This window comes from Peromyscus eremicus, chromosome 4, assembly GCF_949786415.1.
Source record: "Peromyscus eremicus chromosome 4, PerEre_H2_v1, whole genome shotgun sequence".
NCBI classification, from domain to species: Eukaryota; Metazoa; Chordata; class Mammalia; order Rodentia; family Cricetidae; genus Peromyscus; species Peromyscus eremicus.
In genome coordinates this window covers 138,522,923-138,543,172 of record NC_081419.1, presented here as the reverse complement: position 1 = coordinate 138,543,172, position 20,250 = coordinate 138,522,923, and the positions used below count along the sequence as shown (strand labels likewise).

General features: G+C 55.2%; 1 protein-coding gene across 1 annotated transcript in view; it reads left to right on the top strand.

Moving 5' to 3' along the window:
- Positions 1-20,250, top strand: part of Cdh22 (cadherin 22) — a 67,943-nt gene that overhangs the window by 35,965 nt on the left and 11,728 nt on the right. Inside the window, exons 5-9 of the mRNA XM_059259766.1 lie at positions 637-830; positions 2,564-2,817; positions 8,550-8,686; positions 19,921-20,042; positions 20,133-20,250. Coding sequence (XP_059115749.1) covers positions 637-830; positions 2,564-2,817; positions 8,550-8,686; positions 19,921-20,042; positions 20,133-20,250 — 825 coding nt within the window. The remainder of the gene's footprint in view (positions 1-636; positions 831-2,563; positions 2,818-8,549; positions 8,687-19,920; positions 20,043-20,132) is intronic.

Below are 20,250 nucleotides of genomic sequence, written 5' to 3'. Positions count from 1 at the left end.
CCCGCTTCAGGGTGTTCACACCTGTCATCCCCTCTAGAACGTGTTTTCCCAGCTGTCTGCTGCTTTGGGCTCATCCCCTCACCCCTTTATCGGTGAGGCTCTGTCCTCTCCCACCATACACTGTCTGGGTCATCAGAGGTGCTTCTCAGAGGTGACATGATGCCGTCAGTGTGAGATGCCACAGCCAGTCATTTCCATGCGGTCCAGGGCACAGTTCCTCACATCTCACAGGTAGCAGCATATGTGTTGTCATAGTAACCACTGCTTGAGGAATGTGTTCTTCCCATTTCACAGATGAGGGAACTGAAGCTCAGAGGTACAGGTCAAAACCAGCTCCAGAGCCTCAACCCTCGTGATAAACCTCTTCTGTCCCCCTTGCTGGGCAGGTGGAGAAACAGGCCTCAAGGATGGCAGGGATGTCCCCATAGTGTCAACCAAGAACCCTGGGGGTGGAATGAAAGACTTCCAATCACATGGCCTCTGCCCTTCAGAAGACAGGCCCATTGCAGTCTGAAATTCCCACCTGGCCAGGGCAGCACCCCTGCAGATACAAATCTCCCAGGCATACCCAGGCCCCTCCTCCTCTCCCCAGCGCTGGCAGAAACCAGGGTCAACCTCCTGGCATGTCCCCCACAGAGATGTACCAGTTCAGCATACAGGAGTCAGCACCCATCGGCACGGCTGTGGGCCGAGTGAAGGCCGAGGACTCGGATGTGGGCGAGAACACAGACATGACTTACCACCTGAGAGAAGAAAGCGGCAGTGGAGGAGATGCATTCAAGGTCACCACGGACAGCGACACTCAGGAGGCCATCATAGTAGTTCAGAAGGTGAGGCTGCGGTGGGCAGGGTGGGAAGGCAGGTGCCTGGGCCAGCCGTGGCAGCGAGGGGCTCTGGAGCGAGGGGCTCTCGCTTTCTCCACCTCCGGGGTTGAGGACTCGATGTCTCATTGAGAGAGGATAAGCGATCTACCCAAGGTTGCGCAGCTGTTTGTGAATTCAGATTCGAGCCCATGCTCCTAAACATCGTTATGGCCTACTTCAGCACAGCCCTGGCCCTTCACGGGTCATTTCCTTTAATCCCCATGTTTCTGTCTAAAAGGAAGGTCATCCGCATATTGACTAGTGAGAAAGGGGCTTCCACATGTGGAAGAGACAGTATTGGGATTCGAACCCAAGCCTTTCCCCCACTACATCCAGCCGTTGTGCTTTCCCGTGGCTGACCCGGGAAGCTCAGCCTGGCAGACCCAGTGCTCCTGAGAGGATGGGAAGGAGGTCTCAGAACAAAGCAGCGACCTGTCTACCAGGACTTGGCCATGACTGTGACGACTCAGGGTGCCAAGCTTTGAGGACTACGCCCTCGATCCCCTGTCTGAGTCCACACGTTGCTGCAGGCCTCTGTGTGCCCCAAGCAAGGGGTTCAGTACCCTGCCAAGGTCACTCAACTGGGACAGCCCTGTAGGAACACAAGCTCGGGATTCTAGCTGCAGAATCTAATCAATTTTCAGTCTTTTGATCCCCGTGTGCCCCAGCTATGAGACTGTCCCGGGTCATAGATGGGAAATCAGAGGCCTAGAGCAGCCGAGCAGCCCACAGCACTCCATAGTTTCCTAGCAGTCCAAAGCATCAGGATTCACCCCAGCAAGCTGGTTTTCTCTCTTCCTCAGGGATGCCTCATCCCCAAGATCTGCAGTGTGGTGGCTCCAGTAGGCGCCTGAGGTGTCTGTGGAGTCAGCAATGGCTCCAGAGCCTGGCAGAGCCCCGCCTGATGAATGGCCTGGCTGTAGAAGCCATCGTTCATTCCTAGGGCAGCGCCCAGCTGCATCCCAATTGCTCAGGCAACAAGACAGGGAAAAAAGGTAATCTGTGCTGTTAGGGAAGGGACCCCGTATGCCAGGCAGACATAGGCTTAGGGACTCCAGAAAGCCCCGCCCCCACATCACATGACCATAGTATCTAAAGCTCTGCCCTTGATTTCATCTGTTTAGGAAGGCTAGAGCCGAGCTCAGTCAAGGTGCTCTCCCCTTAGGGAACTTCATTCACTCCCCCAAAGCCAAAAGGGTCCATCTGACTGTCCACAGTCAGCTCACGGCTGGCTGCAGACAGCCAGGGCTGGAACCCAGGGCTGAGGCCTGCAGATCTTTGTTTTCGTTTCTCTCTCCTGGCTTCAGGAGCCCCAACAGCCTGGCTTTGATTCTTGGCTGTTCCAGGGGCCACCTGCTCAGGGTGTCGCTGTGCCCTGCTGGTCCCATTTCCTCATGGGTAAAAGGAGATCGCTGCCATATTGGTCCTACAGGTGGCTATTAAATGGAGTGACTGATGAAAACATACTGAGTGGGGAGGCAAGCAACCTGGGGATTAGGGCCTTTTAAAGTGGTGCCTGTGTGTTTCCAGGCAAAAACAGTCCCCTAGGAGCCCCCTTTACACCGGAAAGGGCTGGTCTGGGCCTCTGACAGCCAACTCTATGGTGGGCTGAGCCAACTGTGACCAGTTGTGTGCCCCTTCTTGACAATGCCATCAGCCCCCCAGGCCCGTCACTGACCGGCCTTCTCTGCCTCCCCCAGCGCCTGGACTTCGAGTCTCAGCAGGTGCACACGGTGGTGCTGGAAGCCCTCAACAAGTTTGTGGACCCTCGCTTCGCCGACCTGGGCACATTCCGAGACCAAGCAATCGTGCGCGTGGCCGTGACTGACGTGGACGAGCCCCCCGAGTTCCGGCCACCCTCCGGCCTCCTGGAGGTGCAGGAGGACGCGCAGGTGGGCTCCCTGGTCGGCGTGGTGACGGCGCGGGACCCCGACGCCGCCAACCGGCCCGTCCGGTGAGACCCCCGCCCGGGGCCACGCCTGCTGCCTGCTGTCCTGACATGCACAACCCCAGCAGACTGAAGGCAGAGGGGAGGGGGGATCCTGGGAGCCAGAGAGCCCAGGAAGAAAAAAAAAGGGCAGTTCCGGGCAAGGCAGGGACAAAGCCAGTGCCCAGCGTGCCAGAGTCCCGGTTCCTCCCTCACCAGCCCACCTCAGGCCTCAGTGGACAACCCCTCACCATGTTCAGAAGGAGCAAAACCAAGCAAAACAGGCCCCTGTTTCCTTAAGGCATCCCTTCTACAAGGCTTCTCTGTCCTTTAGGCCACATGTGTTCTCTCCTCCACCACCACGCCCCTCTCTCTGTCTGTCTGTCTCTCATCCATCTATAAGTCTCGACCTTAAAATGTAGCCAGAGTTCACGCTCTGAACTCCCTAGCTGTGGTCACAGCCTGGCTCAGGCCAGCATGTCGCCTGGCTAGCGCTCCCAGCCTCTGTCCTCAACAGAAGACAGCCAGGTCTTGCTCCAGTGTGGAGGTAACCCTGGCCTCCTCTGCTCCTCACCCTCCTCTTGAATTCAGTCAGACTTCACCTTGACCCTCAACCTGACCCTGAACGTCCCAGAAACCTCCAGGCCTTCCCCGACATGCTCCCCTCCTCTTGACTCTGTGGGTTCCAGCTCCTCTCAGCCCCTTCTCAGGGCCTATGCTGTGGCTGCCCCTGGGCCCAGATCTCTAGCCTCTCTCTCCCTTTGCTCAACAGTATCCCTCTCTAAAAGCTTTCCTTGGCCCCTGCCCCCAATGCCACCCCATGCCACCCTGCCCCAGCCCCTCCCACCCCCCCTCTGTATTCCTCCTCCACACAGCTCACTTCCCAACTTCTGATTTCCTGATGTCCGTGATTACCGATCCTTGTTTGCCCCCATTGAACCAGTACCCAGAGGATGGAAACCTCTACCAGCTCACAGGCCCAGCACCCCTGCACACTCCCTTGGAGCACTGAGGCTCATGGGCCCAGCACCCCTGCACACTCCCTGAACAGTAGAGAATGAAGTAGACCCGAAACAAGACAGAGAAAAGAGACGAGGAGACCAGCCCTGAAAGAGAGGTGAAGAGCCTGGAAAGAGAAGGCTGAGGGACCTGCCAGGCAACAAGGACAAGAGGGACTCTAGAGAGAGGGTGGGTAGATCAAGAGCCAGGCTCAGACCTGGCTGAGGCAGAGGCAGGGCAGTGATGGGGGACGCTGCGGGGACTTGTGAACTGCGGACTTTAGAGAGGCCCTGGTTGGAAAACTCAGACAGAAGAGAGGGGATGGCGGTTGTGGTAGACATGGACACCGAGAAAGGGCTGGGTGGGAGGATTAGCTGGTGTCAGATGGACATGGAAGAGGTTCTTCCCCAACTCCCTGCTACACAGTTAATGGGCCAAGCTGAGCTCTGCGGGGACTGAGGACAAGGGAGTTTAAAGACTGTGGTGTGCAGTACCAGACACTCTGCCATCATCCGTCTTGACAGGCCTCTTAGAATTGTGCAGGGCCCAGCCTGTACAACCTTACATGCCAGCCCTAGCCAACAAGATACAAAGATCCCATCTCACTTAGCTGCCATAGTCTGTCAGACTGAGAGAAAGCCTCGAGGACATGGGAAGAATTCTTGGAACTGGCAGGAATGGACCTGAGCCGGGCTCCATTCCGGGCAGAGGAAGGTTTGTGCAGATGTCAGGAGCCTGAGGCAATAGTTTTCAGAAAGGGGTAAGGCACCAGGGCCTCCCAGGTGGGATAGGAGCTCACCTTCCAGGCTGAAGCCTGGGATGTGGCCACAGCCCTTTGTCTCCCGCCATCAGGCACAGCCTTTAAATACTGTTTGGCCTCTGGCTGGCCCCAGTGTCACCCGGGTTTCTCAGAAAACTGGAGACCCGAGCAGGTTGGCTTCCGCAGGCATCACGGGGTGGGGCAGGATGAGGGGCGGTCTGTCGGGTCATGTTCCTGTCAGCAGCTCCCTCCTCTCTGTTTCCACTCCCTCTCCTCTTCTTTCATCCCTGCTGAAGGGACAGACTTTGAAATCAGTGCCTCACCCTCCTTCATCTCCCTGTGCCCGGCCCCTTCCCTGGTGCTCCTCAGATGTGGAAGAGCCTGCAGGGAGCTTGAGAAAGCTCCAATTTAGCACCGCAAACATTCGCTCGGCTTCCTGGCTTCCCTTGCACAGCTCAGAGCCAGGCCTGGGGACGTGCTGGGACTCAACCAAGGGCAGTTCCAGGGCAGAGCTCCCTGACTGTGGGGCACAGACCCGGGAAGCAAGGCCAGTGCTGGACCGTGTGCAGCCGAGAAGGGTCTGCAGGCCACCTAAGAGTCACTGTTGCATGCGCTAAGACCGGCTCCCGTCCATATCAGCAGTTATTAAGTGTTGATACAGGCTATGGAGAGGATGCAGTAAGAGGGTCCGGGGGATTTGAGGTCACAGGGGGTCACTTTGCATTGAGTGGTCAGACTCCTGGGGGGGGGGTGAACAGAAGGCAGGATGACATAGCCAGAGTGTGGACATGTCGGGAGGGCATTCCAAGGAGCAGGAACAGCAAGGGTCCTGAGACAGGCGAACAGGGAGCCAATGTGCCGCTAGAATGGAGAAATGAAATAGGTTCCCGGGAGAGCGCCTGGCACAGTGGGCTGAGTGTGGCTCCAAGGAGGGAAGTGACCTGTCTGGGAACAGAGGGCCTGGTCACAGACCAGGGTGGAGCCAAGGATGCTCAAGTCTTTGCTGTTCCAACTTCAGCATAGTGTCACACACACATGCCCACTACAGTCACACCACAGACATACATTCCTGCCCACAGCTCAGACCAGACACATGGCTGTGCACATGCACATAAGGTGTGCCCGCTTCCCCCTTCCCTTGCCTGCCAGGCAGTTCTTGCCACACAGGGAGCCCTTCCCTCCCACTCACTCACTGGCTCCCAAGGCTAGAAGCCAGACAGCCAGGGCTGAGGCCCGTCCCCTACGTCTTAACTGGCTAATGGTCCCTACAGTGTCCCCACCTGTGGCCTTGGGTACAGCTGCCTATTCTTGGGCTCCAGCCTCTGCCATCCCCTCTAAGGAAAAAAAAGACTAGAGGGGTGGAGAGAAAGGTGAAAAGAATGGGGAAGAAGAGGAGGAAGAGAAATGGGGAGAGGAAAACAGGAGAGGGAAGAGGAGAGGCACTGGATCTTAGGGGCGCTGACTTCATCAAAGGATTACTCCATTGGTGAGCCCACAGCTAAATGGGTTGTTGGAAACCATGAACCCACGTACACACTTTTTTGTTTTGTTTTGGTTTTCAAGACAGGGTTTCTCCGTGTAGTTTTGGTGCCTGTCCTGGATCTCACTCTGTAGACCAGGCTGGCCTTGAACTCACAGAAATCCGCCTGGCTCTGCCTCCCAAGTGCTGGGATTAAAGGCATACACCACCACTGCCCGGCATGTACACTTTTAAAACTCCACTCTGCCCATTGCACATCCCTCTACAGTTTGTCACAAGCCTTCACCCCACCCCACCCTCAACAGCAAACATGAAATAACATCTCCTCAGTCCTGTCTCCCTCAGCACCCTTACCTCCACCCCTCCACCCTGCAAAGGGGGTGTGGCTCTCCAGGATCCTTTCAACTGAGCAAGCACCTAGATGAGTCTTGTTCCACCTCTTTCCCATGCAAATACCTGGCAGGGTCAGGCTGGGGGCCAAGGGGACCCAAGGCTCCAGGCATTGAGGCTTTCTTTGGTTAGTTCAACAAGCCCCAAAGAACTCTGGGTCTGGAGTCCCACCTCTGGGTGTAGAGTCTAACTCTACAGCAGAGAAATTATGCACCCCTAGTTGGGAGGGTCATAGAGGATCCACATGGCATCTTAATGTAAATAAAGACAGGCCCCCTGAGAAGATGCACTCAAGGCTGGGACTCATGACCTGGCTAGTAGAATAGTGTCCTGTGCACAACACAGCCACACTCAGCTGAGTTTATCCTGGGAGCCTCGGTGACCTCACCTGTAAGGTGAGGGTGATGACCGAAGAGCGTGGTGTCTGGCAGAGTCCCGTTCTCTTACAACCCTGAACAGCCCAGAGAAGGCATTTGCTTGATGTTCAGGTCATGAAGGTCCTAGCAGGGGATGGCTGGGAAGTGTAATCTCAGAGCTGTCCAATGCATGCCAGGAAAAGGGGGTCAGCTGGAGTCTGAACTTCCAGGTATCACCCCTGGCTAGCCAGGGGCAAGAGGCAGTACACTCAGCAATCCAGGGCAGGAAGAGATGATGCCTGGGGAGTGGGGAGATGGCTCAGTGGGTAAGAGCACTTGTTGAAAAAGCCTGAGGGCCTGAGTTCAAATCCTCAGCACCCATGTAAAAAGACATGTGTGGCCATGCACACCAGCACGGCAAAGCAGCAAGCTCCAGGTATAAAGTTTGTCAGAAGGGAAAAAGATAAAGAGTGATAGAGGATACCTGATGGTCCCCATGAGCACAGGCGCACCCAAGTGAATACATGAACACATGGGGACACACACACACACACACACACACTTTAAAAATTCCACTCTGCCCATGGCAAATCCCTCGAGTCTGCCACATGCCTTCACCCCACTCCCAACAGCAAATAGGAAATCACTTCCCCCCACTTCACCCAATCCGTACCAGGGTGCCAGGTGGCTCTGAATTAGATATATAAACAGCCTAAGGAGATGGAAGACTGGTTCAAGGTCACGTAGGGTGAACGAGTGACAGGAAATGCCAGCATGGTGTGCTCAGACCCTTACCGTTGCTATTATCCCTGTGGGAGAGATGGGGAAACTGAGGTCCTAAGAGGTTTGATCCTGCATGCAGCCCAGGCCTCTCCAAAGGCCGTCTCTCAAGGCTTTGAACCCTGCAGGCATCGCTTCCCCCAGGCCTCAGTTTCCCTCTCTAGGACTGAGGGAAGAGCAGAGGCCAGAGCTTTCCTCCCTGCCTGGCTGCTTTGTCCTGGCTGTACAATGCGCCTTTGCCTGCATGCCAGGCCTTTGTCTGTGCGTAGCCACGGCACCCCGCCTGTGTTATCAGTGCAGAAAGTGGCGGCGGCGGCGGCGGCGGGCGCTGGCGGGGCCTCTCTGGGCCTCTGCCGCCTGAGACATGTGTTGGACACGGGCCTTTCAGGCCTGGAGCCGAAGCACAAAGGCCGGGGAAGAAGGCGGAACAAAGGGCTTTTTCACGCGGCAACTGAAAAGCTGCAGATTAGCAAGTGTGCTGTTCAGGCAGGAGGAGCAGGGGCAGCCACAGACCCACCCTCCCAGGCCAGGCTCAGCTGCCCTGGGTCTGGGGACCACCTGGCCTCCAGAAGCATCCTAACCTGCCTCTACCCCGTCTCCTGCACAAAATTCTCAGAACCCCAACTCCTGGTCGCTCTCCCCACCTGCAGCCCAGCCATTTTATATTCTTAGATTTTCCCTGAACAGTCAGTTCACAGGCACCTCTGCCAACCCTAAAGCCCCCTCGTCTCCCTCTCACTGCGAAGCCCATTTCTGAGGCTTCCTTTTTAGGAAAGCAAAGAGAGAGACATCTGTGACTCTGTCCCGGGGATGTGGTCTTCAGCCCTCTCCACTGACCCCTGAGATCCAGCAGTCACCAGCTCCAGGGAGATGATAAGCTCTGTGTCTCTAGGGGGTGGTCCCTCTCTTGGAGTAGGGTGGAGTTGGGGGATCATGGGCTTGGGCTCCTGACACTGGGGCACATTTGATCAGCCCAACCCTGTCCCCCACTCAGGTACGCCATTGACCGTGACTCGGATTTGGAGCAGATCTTCGACATTGATGCAGACACCGGCGCCATCGTGACTGGCAAGGGGCTGGACCGTGAAACCGCCGGCTGGCACAACATTACCGTGCTGGCCATGGAAGCAGGTGAGTTGGGCCGTGTGAGTGGAGGAGCAAACGTGAATAGGCAGCGGCCGGGTCAGAGCAAAGGCTGAACTGTCAGTCAAGACACATGGGGGAGGAGACAGGGGTTGAGGCTACTTGAGTAGAGATGTGGGCAGAATCAGATCTCCAGGAAGGAAGGTCTAGTAGAGCCCTCTAAGCCCCACAAGAAAGGGCTGGTATAGAGGCCAACTTTCTTCCCTCATTCACTGAACCTCTGCTACAGGCCAAGCTCCAGTCCAGGGTCTCAGAAAGAAGGGACGGTACCTGTCCTCATAGGAGGCCAGCCACAAACTGAAAAAAGGTGACATGGTACAAAGGAGCCATAAGCCAAGGGGAATAAAGAGAGGTGGCAGTGTTTCTCTGGGGCAAAGGCTACTCTGGGAAGGTCTGTTCACAAAGACCTCAGGACGATCAGGACACCTTGCCCTTATCGAGGGGAGACAGTTCAGGCCGGGGGAATAGACTGGGCAAAGGCTCCTGGGTGGGTGATAGCTGCCCGGAATGTTAGAGGAATTGTGATAAGCCAAACTAGTTGGAAGGAGGCAGAGTGGTCCACCACTGGTGGGAAGGGGCTGGACTTTACTCATCCTAAGGTTGGAATGGAGAGGGCTTTGAGCATTAGAGGGACGCTGTCTGGAGTAGACAGGGGTTGAGAGGAAGTAGGGAGCTTGGTCAGATGCAGTGGTGTTGGGGGAGGGGTGATAGCCCAGCCTGGGCCAGGAAGCACGTGGGAATGCTGCAGCCCCAAAGGCAGGGGGCTGATGGAGCAAGGTCAAAGGCTTATGGTACAGATGTCAAAAACACTGAAGGAGCCTGTCGGTGGTGGCACATGCCTTTAATCCCAGCACTCGGGAGGCAGAGGCAGGTGGATCTTTGTGAGTTCAAGGCTAGCCTGGGCTACAGAGTGAGTTCCAGGAAAGGCACAAAGATACACAGAGAAATCCTGTCTCAAGAAACCACACACACACACACACACACACACACACACACACACACACACACACAAAAAAAAAAAAAAAAAAAAAAAAAAACTAAAGGAATTTGGCTCTGCTGGGGAGAAGTTTCTGGAAGTAGGGGCCTAGTTTGGAGCCACTGGGTGGGTGGGGGTTGAGCCGAGGAAGGAAAGGATGATCCTGAAATATAGAAGTCTGCATAAGTAAGGCTGTGGAAGTAGGAAGCAGAGGGAAGGGACTCATGGAACACCAGGAGTGGGCAGAGCCAGCCAGTGCCTGCCAGGTCTCCTCAGCTTCGCTCTCCAGTGTCGCCTGTCACCTCTGCAAACCGCTAGAAAGCATCTTGAGTGATGCAGGAGATCGCTGAGTCTCAGCCTTAGGGCAGCTCAAGCCGACCCCTATCCCGAAACCCTCCTGCTGGCCTCCCCGCCCCCTGTGCCCCGCCTTCCCTTCCTCCTCCCACTTCGGAGGCCCCGCTGGCCCGTGGCAGGGCCGAGGAAGTCCCTAGGCTGAAGTCCTCTTCGTCTCTTTCAACTGCAGTTTAAAGGCAAACACAAAGCGGGCTCAGCCCTCAGTGCGGCGTCTGGGAGCCTTTGAATCCACTCCTCCTCCGCTTGGAAGAGAGAACAAAGGTGGCTGGAGAGGAAGTAGCGCTGGACTGGGGGTGGGGGGGAGTTCCTCCACCTTCTGAGCCTCCCTCGCCTGCTCCAAGGCAGCTGTCACTGAGGCTGTGCACACAGGGAAGGCAGAGGCCTGACTGACAGACAGAGGTGCCTCCTCCTTGGCCCACCGATTGTCACCTGTCTGACATCCTGCCACTAGCAAGTCCCTCCTTGAGTTAAGCCCAGCGCTCTCACCTTGGGTCTCCCTGCCACATGCTCATCAGGGCCTGTAGCTGTCTGACTTCCCTCTCTGCCCTCACTACATCCCACCCAGCTGACCATGGGGCGGGGGTGAGACTCTGGGAGAAGTCGGCTACCAGCCGGGCTTGAGATGCCCCTCTGAGCTTCAATCCACAGTATCTGCCCACTCCTCACCTCTATACTAACTAATAAAGGGATCGCTTCACTTCTTAGTGCAGAGAAATCAGTCAGTGTTAGCAAGCCCGCATTCACTGCTTCCCTAAACACCTTGACCATGCACTTGGCTTCCTTCCCACTGGAGTCTGGTCCCTTTACAGTGATGAGGTCACTGGATCTCCACGTCTAAGGAGTGTTGGTTCTACAGCTGGCCCCAGTGTGGAGATGAGGAAACAGACTCAGGTGAAATCCTTTATGCAAATTCCCAGTCTGGCCTGGCCTGGTGCAGAGCTGAGCTCTCCCTGTGTTGTGCCCTGGTCATATTCCCTTGGTCTGGGGCTGGGGAGTTGGTCCAGTGTACAAAGTTCCTGCTGAGCTCAGACCCCCAGTTTCTACATAGAGACGAACATGATGATGTAGTCCCAGCACCAGGGGGTGGAGGCAGGCAAATTCCTGGAGTTACCGGCCAGCCAATCTAGACGGCAAACCCTAGGTTCAACAGTAGATCCTGTTTCAAAATCAAAGGGCCGACAAGGTGCCTCAGTGGGTAAGACACGTGCCTTTAAGCCTGACAACCTGAGTTCAGTCCCTGAGACCCACATGGTAGGAGGTGAGAACCGACTCCTGCAATTGTCCTCTGACCACACTTGTGCACGTGCACACGCTCACACACACACACACACACACATGTAATCAAAAGTAAAGTAGGAAGCTAGGGAGGTGGCTCCGTGGGAAGAGTGCTCGCCTTGCAATCACGAGGACCAGAGTTCAAATCTCCAGCGCCAACATAAATGCCAGGCAGGTATGGCAGTCCACGAGTAATCCCAGTTGCTCACGAGGAAGAGACAAGGAATCTTCAGGGCGAGCTGGCCAGCTAGACTAGCCAAACTGGCCAACTCTGGGTTCAAGTGAGGGTCCCTGCCTTGACATATAAGCAGAGAGTTGTAGAGAAGACATTGACGTCAACCTCCAGCAAGACATGCACACGCACGCACAATCTGTGGCAAATAACCCCTACCCGCACCACACCGCCTTCGAGCCGTCTCTAATGAAGATAGAGTTACCATATCTATTTCACAAATGAGGAAACTAAGGCCCCAAACCACAGAGCGAGTCCGTGCCAGCCCAGGGTGACCCAATCCTCCACACCAGAAGTCTGCCTAAACCCCAGGAGTGGAACCACCCCACTGGCTCCACCCCCAGGCCCTGTGTCCTCCTGCTGAGGTGTCTGCCTGGCTCCCTCAGAAGCAAAGGGAATGAGCCAGGGGTCCCACAGCCCCACCTGCTCCCAGGCGGAACAAACAAGAGGGGGTGAGGATCAGAGGGGAAATATTTATACACGCTGCAGCGCTCTGTGGGCCCCTCGGAGGATGTCGCCCTCAGCCAGAGCAGCCGCCTGTCACGCTGGATTACCTCAAAGGCTTGGGCCCACTTAGTATGCTGGCTCCTCTCTCCCGAACCTCTGAGTCATCCATCCTGCCCATGCAGACGCGCCTTCCACTGACATTATCTTTAACGTTTTGTAATCATGAAATATTAATGACCAATATTGAATTTAAAGTACAATTTGTGTCTGGATCCTTCGGTGGAAAGGGCAGTTGTAAAGGGATAGTCTTGGGGGGGGACTTGGAGAGCCAAGGATGGGGTAGAGGGGGCTGGAGGTGAGGATGCACGCAGCAGGCTCCACCAGGGTCACCAGCTCATGCCTGGCCAGTAAGGAAGGTGGCTGGCTGTCCACGACAAGGAGTTGCCCAAATCAGTTGGAATTTTCCCACAAGGGTCACCCTGGGCCAAGTCACATCTCACAGCACCCCGAGTTTTCCTTCACACAGATGAGTTTGTGTACAGATCTGGAGACTGATGACTGTCAGCAAACTGAGCCCCCTTCAAGGGCAGGCTCTGGTTTGCACCCTGTGGCCAGGTACTGGGCGGGTGTAGGTAAACACGAGGGCAGGAAGGAATGGGCCTATACATGCAACTGGGAGAATGGGACGTTGACATGAGAAAAGGTTCCCTTTGTGTGGTCCTCGGCTCTGAGCTGGCAGGTCGCTCCTCTGCTCTCCCTGTGTTCCCTTCTTGAAGCTGGCGGTGACTTCCTGCCCTTTTGGAGGGCACAGGGACAGAGGCTGCAGAAGGTAGTGGCCTCTGTCTATTTAAAAGCATTGGTCAGCCAGGCGGTGGTGGCGCATGCCTTTAATCCCAGCACTCGGGAGGCAGAGCCAGGCGGATCTCTGTGAGTTCAAGGCCAGCCTGGGCTACCAAGTGAGTCCCAGGAAAGGCGCAAAGCTACACAGAGAAACCCTGTCTCGAAAAACCAAAAAAAAATAAAATAAAATAAAATAAAAAAGCATTGGTCAGCATCACATATAAAACAACCCCCACCCCCGGGTTTGGGAATCACATTTGTCCGGTTCTGGTAAGGTGCCTGACAGACACTTAGCAAGTATCATTCGTAGCCATGGAGGAATCTGAGGCAGGGGGATGTTAGAGATGATGGCCCAGTTCCACCATACTCCATCCATTTCACACGAGGAAATGGAAGCCCAGGAAGGAGCGGCTGACTTCCTGACTCTCTGCCTGTGCTCCTTGGAGCACTGTGGAGGGAGGAGAGGTCATAGTGGCCTCCAAGGCTTCCTCCAGGGAGTCCTCCTGTGTCCACCCAGCCACCCATGGTGGATCCCTTGCTGAACAGGTTTGGTGGTGGCTGTTCCCAGGAAGGGGGGGGGGGCAGGGGAGGGCTAGGGTGGGGCAAGAGAGCACCAAGAAGCTAGCGTGCAGATGAGGTCCTTTGGAGAGATCTGAGGGACAGAAGGGACTCCAAGGTGGGTCTCTGGTAGAGGAAGGCTTTTGAAGAGCTGAGATTTTTATCTCCCTGAGCCACAGCTGAGCAGTTTAGCAACCCCTCTGAGAACAGAGATGCACATGGCTAGAGCAGGGAGCTGCGGCGGGAGTGCAGAGGCAAGACCCTGTAGGAAGGTTCTTGAATGTCCCCTATGCGGCCAGATGCTGGGGTAATAGGGAGCTAGAGCAGGTCTCTGAGGAGAAGAGTACTACGATCAGATGTAGGGTGTTCATGGTTTCCTTGGCCTGGAGGAGGGTAGGCAGAAGGGCACAGAACAGCCTAGAGCTAATGATAACTCATGCTAACTTCACGTGGAGCCAAGGTGGGCCACCTGGCTGGATGGTAGGATCTGCTTTGAGAGGCACTAACTTCCTGTCCTCAGAGGTGTGTAAACCATTACTGAGCTGAGTGGTGCCTCCGGGATCCTGAGCTCTTAGCAGATACAGGGCCAGAGACCGTGATGTCTACAGAGTCTCAGTAGGATAGCCCACTCTGCCCCAAGGGAAGGAAAGCTTCTCCCAGGGCCCAGATCCCAGAGATACTGTTTTCACGGCTTCACCGCATCCCTCCACTCAGAGGAGTCAGTCCCACAACAAAGGCACAGCCCATACTCTGCACATTGGAGCCAAGCACATGACCGAAGTCCTTGAGAGAGGCAGAGAAGGGTGCCTGAGCCTCCTGTCCCCACAAAAAGGACATAGGAACAGGGCAAGAAGTGCCAGGAGGCCACTCCAGGCTGTCTCCACACCCTTTGCTGGATCCTCTTCTGCTCCCCACCCTCCTCCTCCTCCCATGCCTGCCTGGGCTGTGGGTAATTGGGAAGATCAATCTTTCTGCCCAGCTGGCTGGCTCTAATCAGAGCCTAGGGTAGGGATGCAATCTAATTCCCTGGGGAGGAGGGTAGGGCTGGGCCGGGGGCTGTCAGGGAGAGGGTCCCTCCACTCTGCTCCCCTCCCCTGTCCACCACACTAAGTGAGTGCAAAGATGATCTCTCCCCTGGGTCCCTCTCCACTTCCCGCTCTCAAAGCCTTGCCTCGTTTCTCTCTCTGGGTTCCTCTTTCTCTGTGGTGCCGAGGAGAGTCACAGCATCCGACCCACTAATTTTGCTGATGTGATATCGGTTTTCCTGCTCCTTCCATGGGTCCGTGGAGGGGTGCAGCCACATCATGCCCCAGTCCCTTCTCAGAGTCTTTTCTGAGCAGTCCATAGGCGTGGATGCCACAGACAGGGAGATGCCTCACCGCACACAACTTTATTAATCATCTATTACGGCATGCAGCATTAAACAAAATTTCTACTTACACAGATGAATGAGGGCGGCAAAAATGGGGTGTGGGCTCTATAAGGCACTTGCTTTGAGAGCACAGACCTGAGTCCAATCCCCAGAACCCATATAAAAGTGCTAGGCATGGTGGGAAATTCTTGTAACCTCAGAGCTGAGGTGGAAGAGACAGGAGAACCCCTGGGATTCACTGGCTAGCCAGCATAGCCTAATCAGCAAGTCCCAGTGAGAGACCCTGTCCCCAAAGAGGTAGATGGCATTCCTGAGAATGGCACCTGATGTTGTTCTCAGGCCTCCAAGTAAACGTTCACACATGCACCTGCACTCGGATAGACAGACAGACAGACAGACAGACAGACACACACACACACACACACACACACACACACACACACACACGGTACCCAGTAAAAGCCATGCTAGCGAGCATCCCAGGAAGCCATGTGCACAAGGTGGTGAGGGCAAACATCAAGCCATCAGGAAGGAACTGAAGGGCAGACCCAGGGCAGAGGGAGGAAGATAAATGGAAGGAGAGTCAAGGCCAGGGAGGGGCTGGCTGTCTAACTCATGCCACGAGACCTTGTAAGAGAGAGTACGGGGCTTGGGCTGAGGGCAGTCAAGGAGAGCTGCCTGGAGGAGGCAGGGCCTTTGGGGCTTAGAAGGGTTCTGGCATCTGAGGAGTTAAAAGACTCTGTTAGCTAGAAACTCTCCCTCTGAAACCAGGCCCCCTCATCCAGACCGGCTCTGTCAGTTCTGCCATGAGACCCCAGGGAGGAGGCCTCACCTCTCTGAGCCTGTTTTCTCATCCACAAAACAGCATTGACTCAAGTTCCTACCTCGTCCACAGTTGACAGGATGAAGCGGGGAGGCACAGACCCTTGACAGGGGCTTGATGTGTGTCTTCTGCCTTTCTCAGGGGAAGGTGACACATCCTTCTGCTCACTAGGCCACGCCTGTGTCCTCTTCCCTTCCCACTGGCCCCATCCATCTCTGCTTCCTGCTCAGTTGGGTCTAAATGCCCCATGAGTGACTCTCTTCCTTGTAAGAGATCTGAAGCCTCCCACACACTCTGACCCCAGGGCCTTTGCATATGCCCATCAGTCTCCCCAGAGCAATCTCCCTCCCACCTTCCCCTTCCCCTGGTTACTTCCCAGTTGGATCTGGGTAGAAATGTCACTTGCTCCATGGGAAAAGTCCCCACACCCACTGGGGCAGGACTTCTTGCTGCGCACTCTCAGTCCCTGAGCCTTTCAATTCTTGTCACAGTCTGGAGTGGTGTCTGTCTCTACCCCTACACCAAAGGACCATGTTGTTCTTGTTCGTTCCTGTGTCCTTGGTACAAAGGAGACTCCCGTTCCACAGTCGTCAGCAAAAACCACAAGCCTCCATTCCAAAATGTCCAATCTCACCCCAGCTGCTTGCTGTGCTTAGGGAACCTCAGGGCACCAGGATGGTGAGAGACTGCCCAGCAGCGACTCTCCCGGAACCTTCCTTCCCAGCCTCTTCCGACCCCTGGGGCTCCACCTGCCACCTCCCCAGATGCTTGCCCGAGCCAACCGAGAAGGAGGCACCAGGCCAGAGCACGTTTAATTTTAATTTAGGAATCGGTTAAGGCTGCAGGCCCGCTCAGCTCTGGGCTGTCAATCAGCCTTCCTCAAGGCTGCATCAATTAGTTTAAAAATATTGAATGTAATTTTGCCTGACACAACATATTGCAGCTACTGCAAAATATAATTTATTTTAGAAGAAGAAATAATTAAACTAATTTGCATGTCAGTCAGCTGAACTGAGATGGCAATGGGGGGGAGGGCCGTGGGGGACCTGGCCCCTGGAGGGGGCACCTGCCACTGGGCACTGGGTGAGGTCTGCTGTGCCCGAGTCTGAGCAGCTGCCATTGGATCGAAAAGACCCAGGCAGCAGGAGAGCCAGACATTGCATCTGGACCACACACTTAGAGTTGGGAGGCTTGGGGACAACTCCAGGGATGTTCCCGACCCTCCCCTCAGTTTCCCCATCTACAAAACAGGTTTGATATCACGTTTTCATGGGTTGTATGGAAACCCATGTGATGTCATAGACAGGAAAGGATGCTGTAAACTGGAAAGAGGTCAAAGTTGAACACTGCTGAGCGCTTTGCTTTGCCGCAGACCCCTGGAAAGTGCTACAGGCAGGCCTTATGGTTATCATTAGTTATGAGTGACGCGAACTGACCAGGCCAGAGACCTGCCATTCACCCCAAGGCAGAGTTTGGAGCTGGGTACGCAATGAACCTCCTTGGGCCATGCCAACCTTCAGCACTGGTGTTTTTTAAGGCTTCCCGAGTGACTTTCCCGGGATGAGAACATTGTCTAATGTTGAGGGCATGGGGGCCAGTCAGGAGCAATGATGATTCCAGACCAGCCCCCATTCCCTGGAACAAACATTACAGGTAGCAACCTGGGCAACTTGGAGGCACACCTCTCAAGTAGCTGCCCACCTCTTAGATCTGAGACCCTCACTTAGGCAAAAGGACTCAGGGCTCCTATGTGTGACATGTTGAAAGAGAAGGCCAGGTGTAACCCACAGCCATGCTGTGACAAGGGACTCCTGGTAGTAGAACCTGGGTAAAAGATGTCTGCCCTTCATGAAAGGGCTGCCATGCTCCCAGGTCTTTCCCACCTCTCCTCTGGCCCCACACCCCTACTACAGAGGCAGGCTGCCAGAGAGGATACTCAGGCCCTTATTAGCTCCACCATCAGCTGGGAGGCAGACACCCGCCTGCCTCCCCCTCCCCCACCCACCCTCCAGAAGCACCCCATCTGTCTGTGGAGGTTCTCTGGCAACATGTTCTTAAAAATAACGGCTCGCTCGGCATCCCCAGTCACGACTCCCCTCCCTCAGTCCCGGAAGAACCCCCCTAATTGCTGAGGTGGCAGATCTGGATAAACTGAGGAGATAACATGGCCTGGCTGAGGGGAACTCCAGAAGGGGGTCAGCAGTGCTAATGTAGGAGTCTTCCTCCCTCCCCGGCTTCCCCAGAGGTGCCCACCTGCCTTCCCACCTCCAGTTCCGTCACCTCTCCAGCAGCTGCCTCAGCATCCAGCGGTCTCTGAGTTCAGAGCAGATGGGTCCACTCCCTCCAAAACTCATGGGGTGCCTGGCTGCCTGGGAACTCCCAGACTGCCCCCAAAATAGCTCCCTGCCAACCCAGCTGGAGACTCCCACCATCGAGGCATCTGCTTAGAACTGGGGTTCCATTTCCTCTCCTGGGGGGTGCACCTGCAGTGAGTAGCAGGTAGACAAGGTCGGTGGTGAGCAGGCTAGCTGAGGATGGGTTAACAGCAGAGAGGCCAGGATGGGGCAGCCAGCTCTTGGATGTCTGGTTACTTACTAGATACCTGTGTGCCAGTCTTTTGTGCTGTGTGCACAGTTCCAAGCACTTTGTAGCTGTTAACGCTTAGCAGATCTGTTCTGCAAGCAAGCGAGAAAACAAGCATAGAGAAATCAAGTCACTTGGTTGAGATCACAAAGCTCCTAAGCGGCAGAGGTGGGCTCAGTCTTAACCACCACGCCCTGCCCACTCTGCAGGTATAGAAACTGATGTCAGGGTCTTGCCTAAGCTCAAGGTCTGGGTCAGGGGTTCAACCATGCCTGAAACTCAGGCCTCTTTGCCATCCCTTCATATTCCATTCATTTTGACTGTGAGGGGCAAACTGTTCTTTGCCCTAAGACAGAGACCCAGAGCTAAGTAAGACAGGGGCTTGACTTTATAGGCATCCTGTTTGCTGGCCAAATTTGCCTCCTTGGACTCATCTGGCCCTGCAGGTGTGCTGAGAGCAGCAATTTGGGGGTTCAGTCACCAGCTGACCCATCGTCTAACCATGCCCACGTATTTCGGTTTCTCCTTCACGGTCCGGGGACACAAATGGTAGTAGGCCGCAGCATCTCCAAGGGCAGCCGGATGATGGACATGTGTGCTCTGGGAGCATTCAGTGCTCTCTAGGTGACAGGGCAGAGAGAGTAGTGGAGGGGACATGGCGTTGGAGGCAGAGGCTTGTCTGAGGGTGCCACTGGTGATTGTGGTGGAGGTGACAGTGGTATTAATGGGCTGGTCGTGGTTGTGGCTACTCTGGAGATGGTGCTAGCGCAGCTGATGACAGAAGTTAGAATATTGGTGATGTGATGGTAGAGGGACAGGGGCCATGAGGGTGATGGTCTTAGTACTTAGGGTGACGGGGGATAATGAGGGTGGAGCTAATGGACGTGGTGATAGTGATCTACTAGGATGATGGAGACAGTGGTGAGGATGCTACTGTCCATTACCTGCTAGAGTCAGGGTTGCCAGTAGTCGTGGTGGTGGCTTAGTAGCATTAGTGATACGGTAATGGTGGTGGTGGCTGTAACAGTAGTGATGACCCAGATTGTGGTGGTGCCCCTAGTGGTGGTGGTGGTGGTGGCGAGTGGTGCTGTTGTTCATGGCCACAGAGGTTGTGGTGGTAATGGCAGTGGGGTTGATGCTAATATTAATAATGGGGATGGGGATGGTGGACATGGTGAAGACTATGGTGAAGGTGGAGAGGAGGATGGTGAAGACGGTTATGGTGATGGTGATGACAAAGATGGAGTGGCAATAGTGGAAATGGTCATGGTGATATAGTGATGGTAGAGATGGGTGTGGTGGAGATGGGCCTGGTGGAGGATGGTGGTGGAGATGAGGTGGGTGTGGTGGAGATGGGGTGGGTGTGGTGGAGATGGGCCTGGTGGAGGATGGTGGTGGAGATGAGGTGGGTGTGGTGGAGATGGGGTGGGTGTGGTGGAGATGGGCCTGGTGGAGAGATGGATGGTGGAGGGGATGGTGGTGGAGATGGGATAGGTGTGGAGATGGGCATAATGGAGAGATGGATAATGGAGAGGATGGTGATGAGATGGTGGTGGGGATGGGAATGGTGGAGATGGTGTTGGCAAAGGGTGGATTTGGATAGGGATCATGGTGTGATTGCTCAATCCCAGATGTCCCTGTGCTGGTCCTCGTCCCCATTTGGATAATGCAGTGTCTGTCAGTGTGGCCCCACTGCCCAATTTTCCAGAAGTAGACAGTTGTCTAATCTCATCTCTGAAGCTTGCCTTCACTCTTCTTACAGACAATCATGCTCAGCTATCACGAGCCTCCCTACGGATCCGAATCCTGGATGTGAATGACAATCCCCCAGAGCTGGCTACACCCTACGAGGCAGCTGTGTGTGAGGATGCCAAGCCAGGCCAGGTACCCAGAGGGACTGGGGATCAGGGCTACTGTCATGCCAGAGCCCCCTACTCCACTTCATTATGTAACCTGCCCCTCCCCACCCTACAGCTTATCCAGACCATCAGTGTGGTGGACAGAGATGAACCCCAGGGCGGTCACCGCTTCTATTTCCGCCTGGTACCAGAAGCACCCAGCAGCCCTCATTTTTCTCTGCTGGACATCCAAG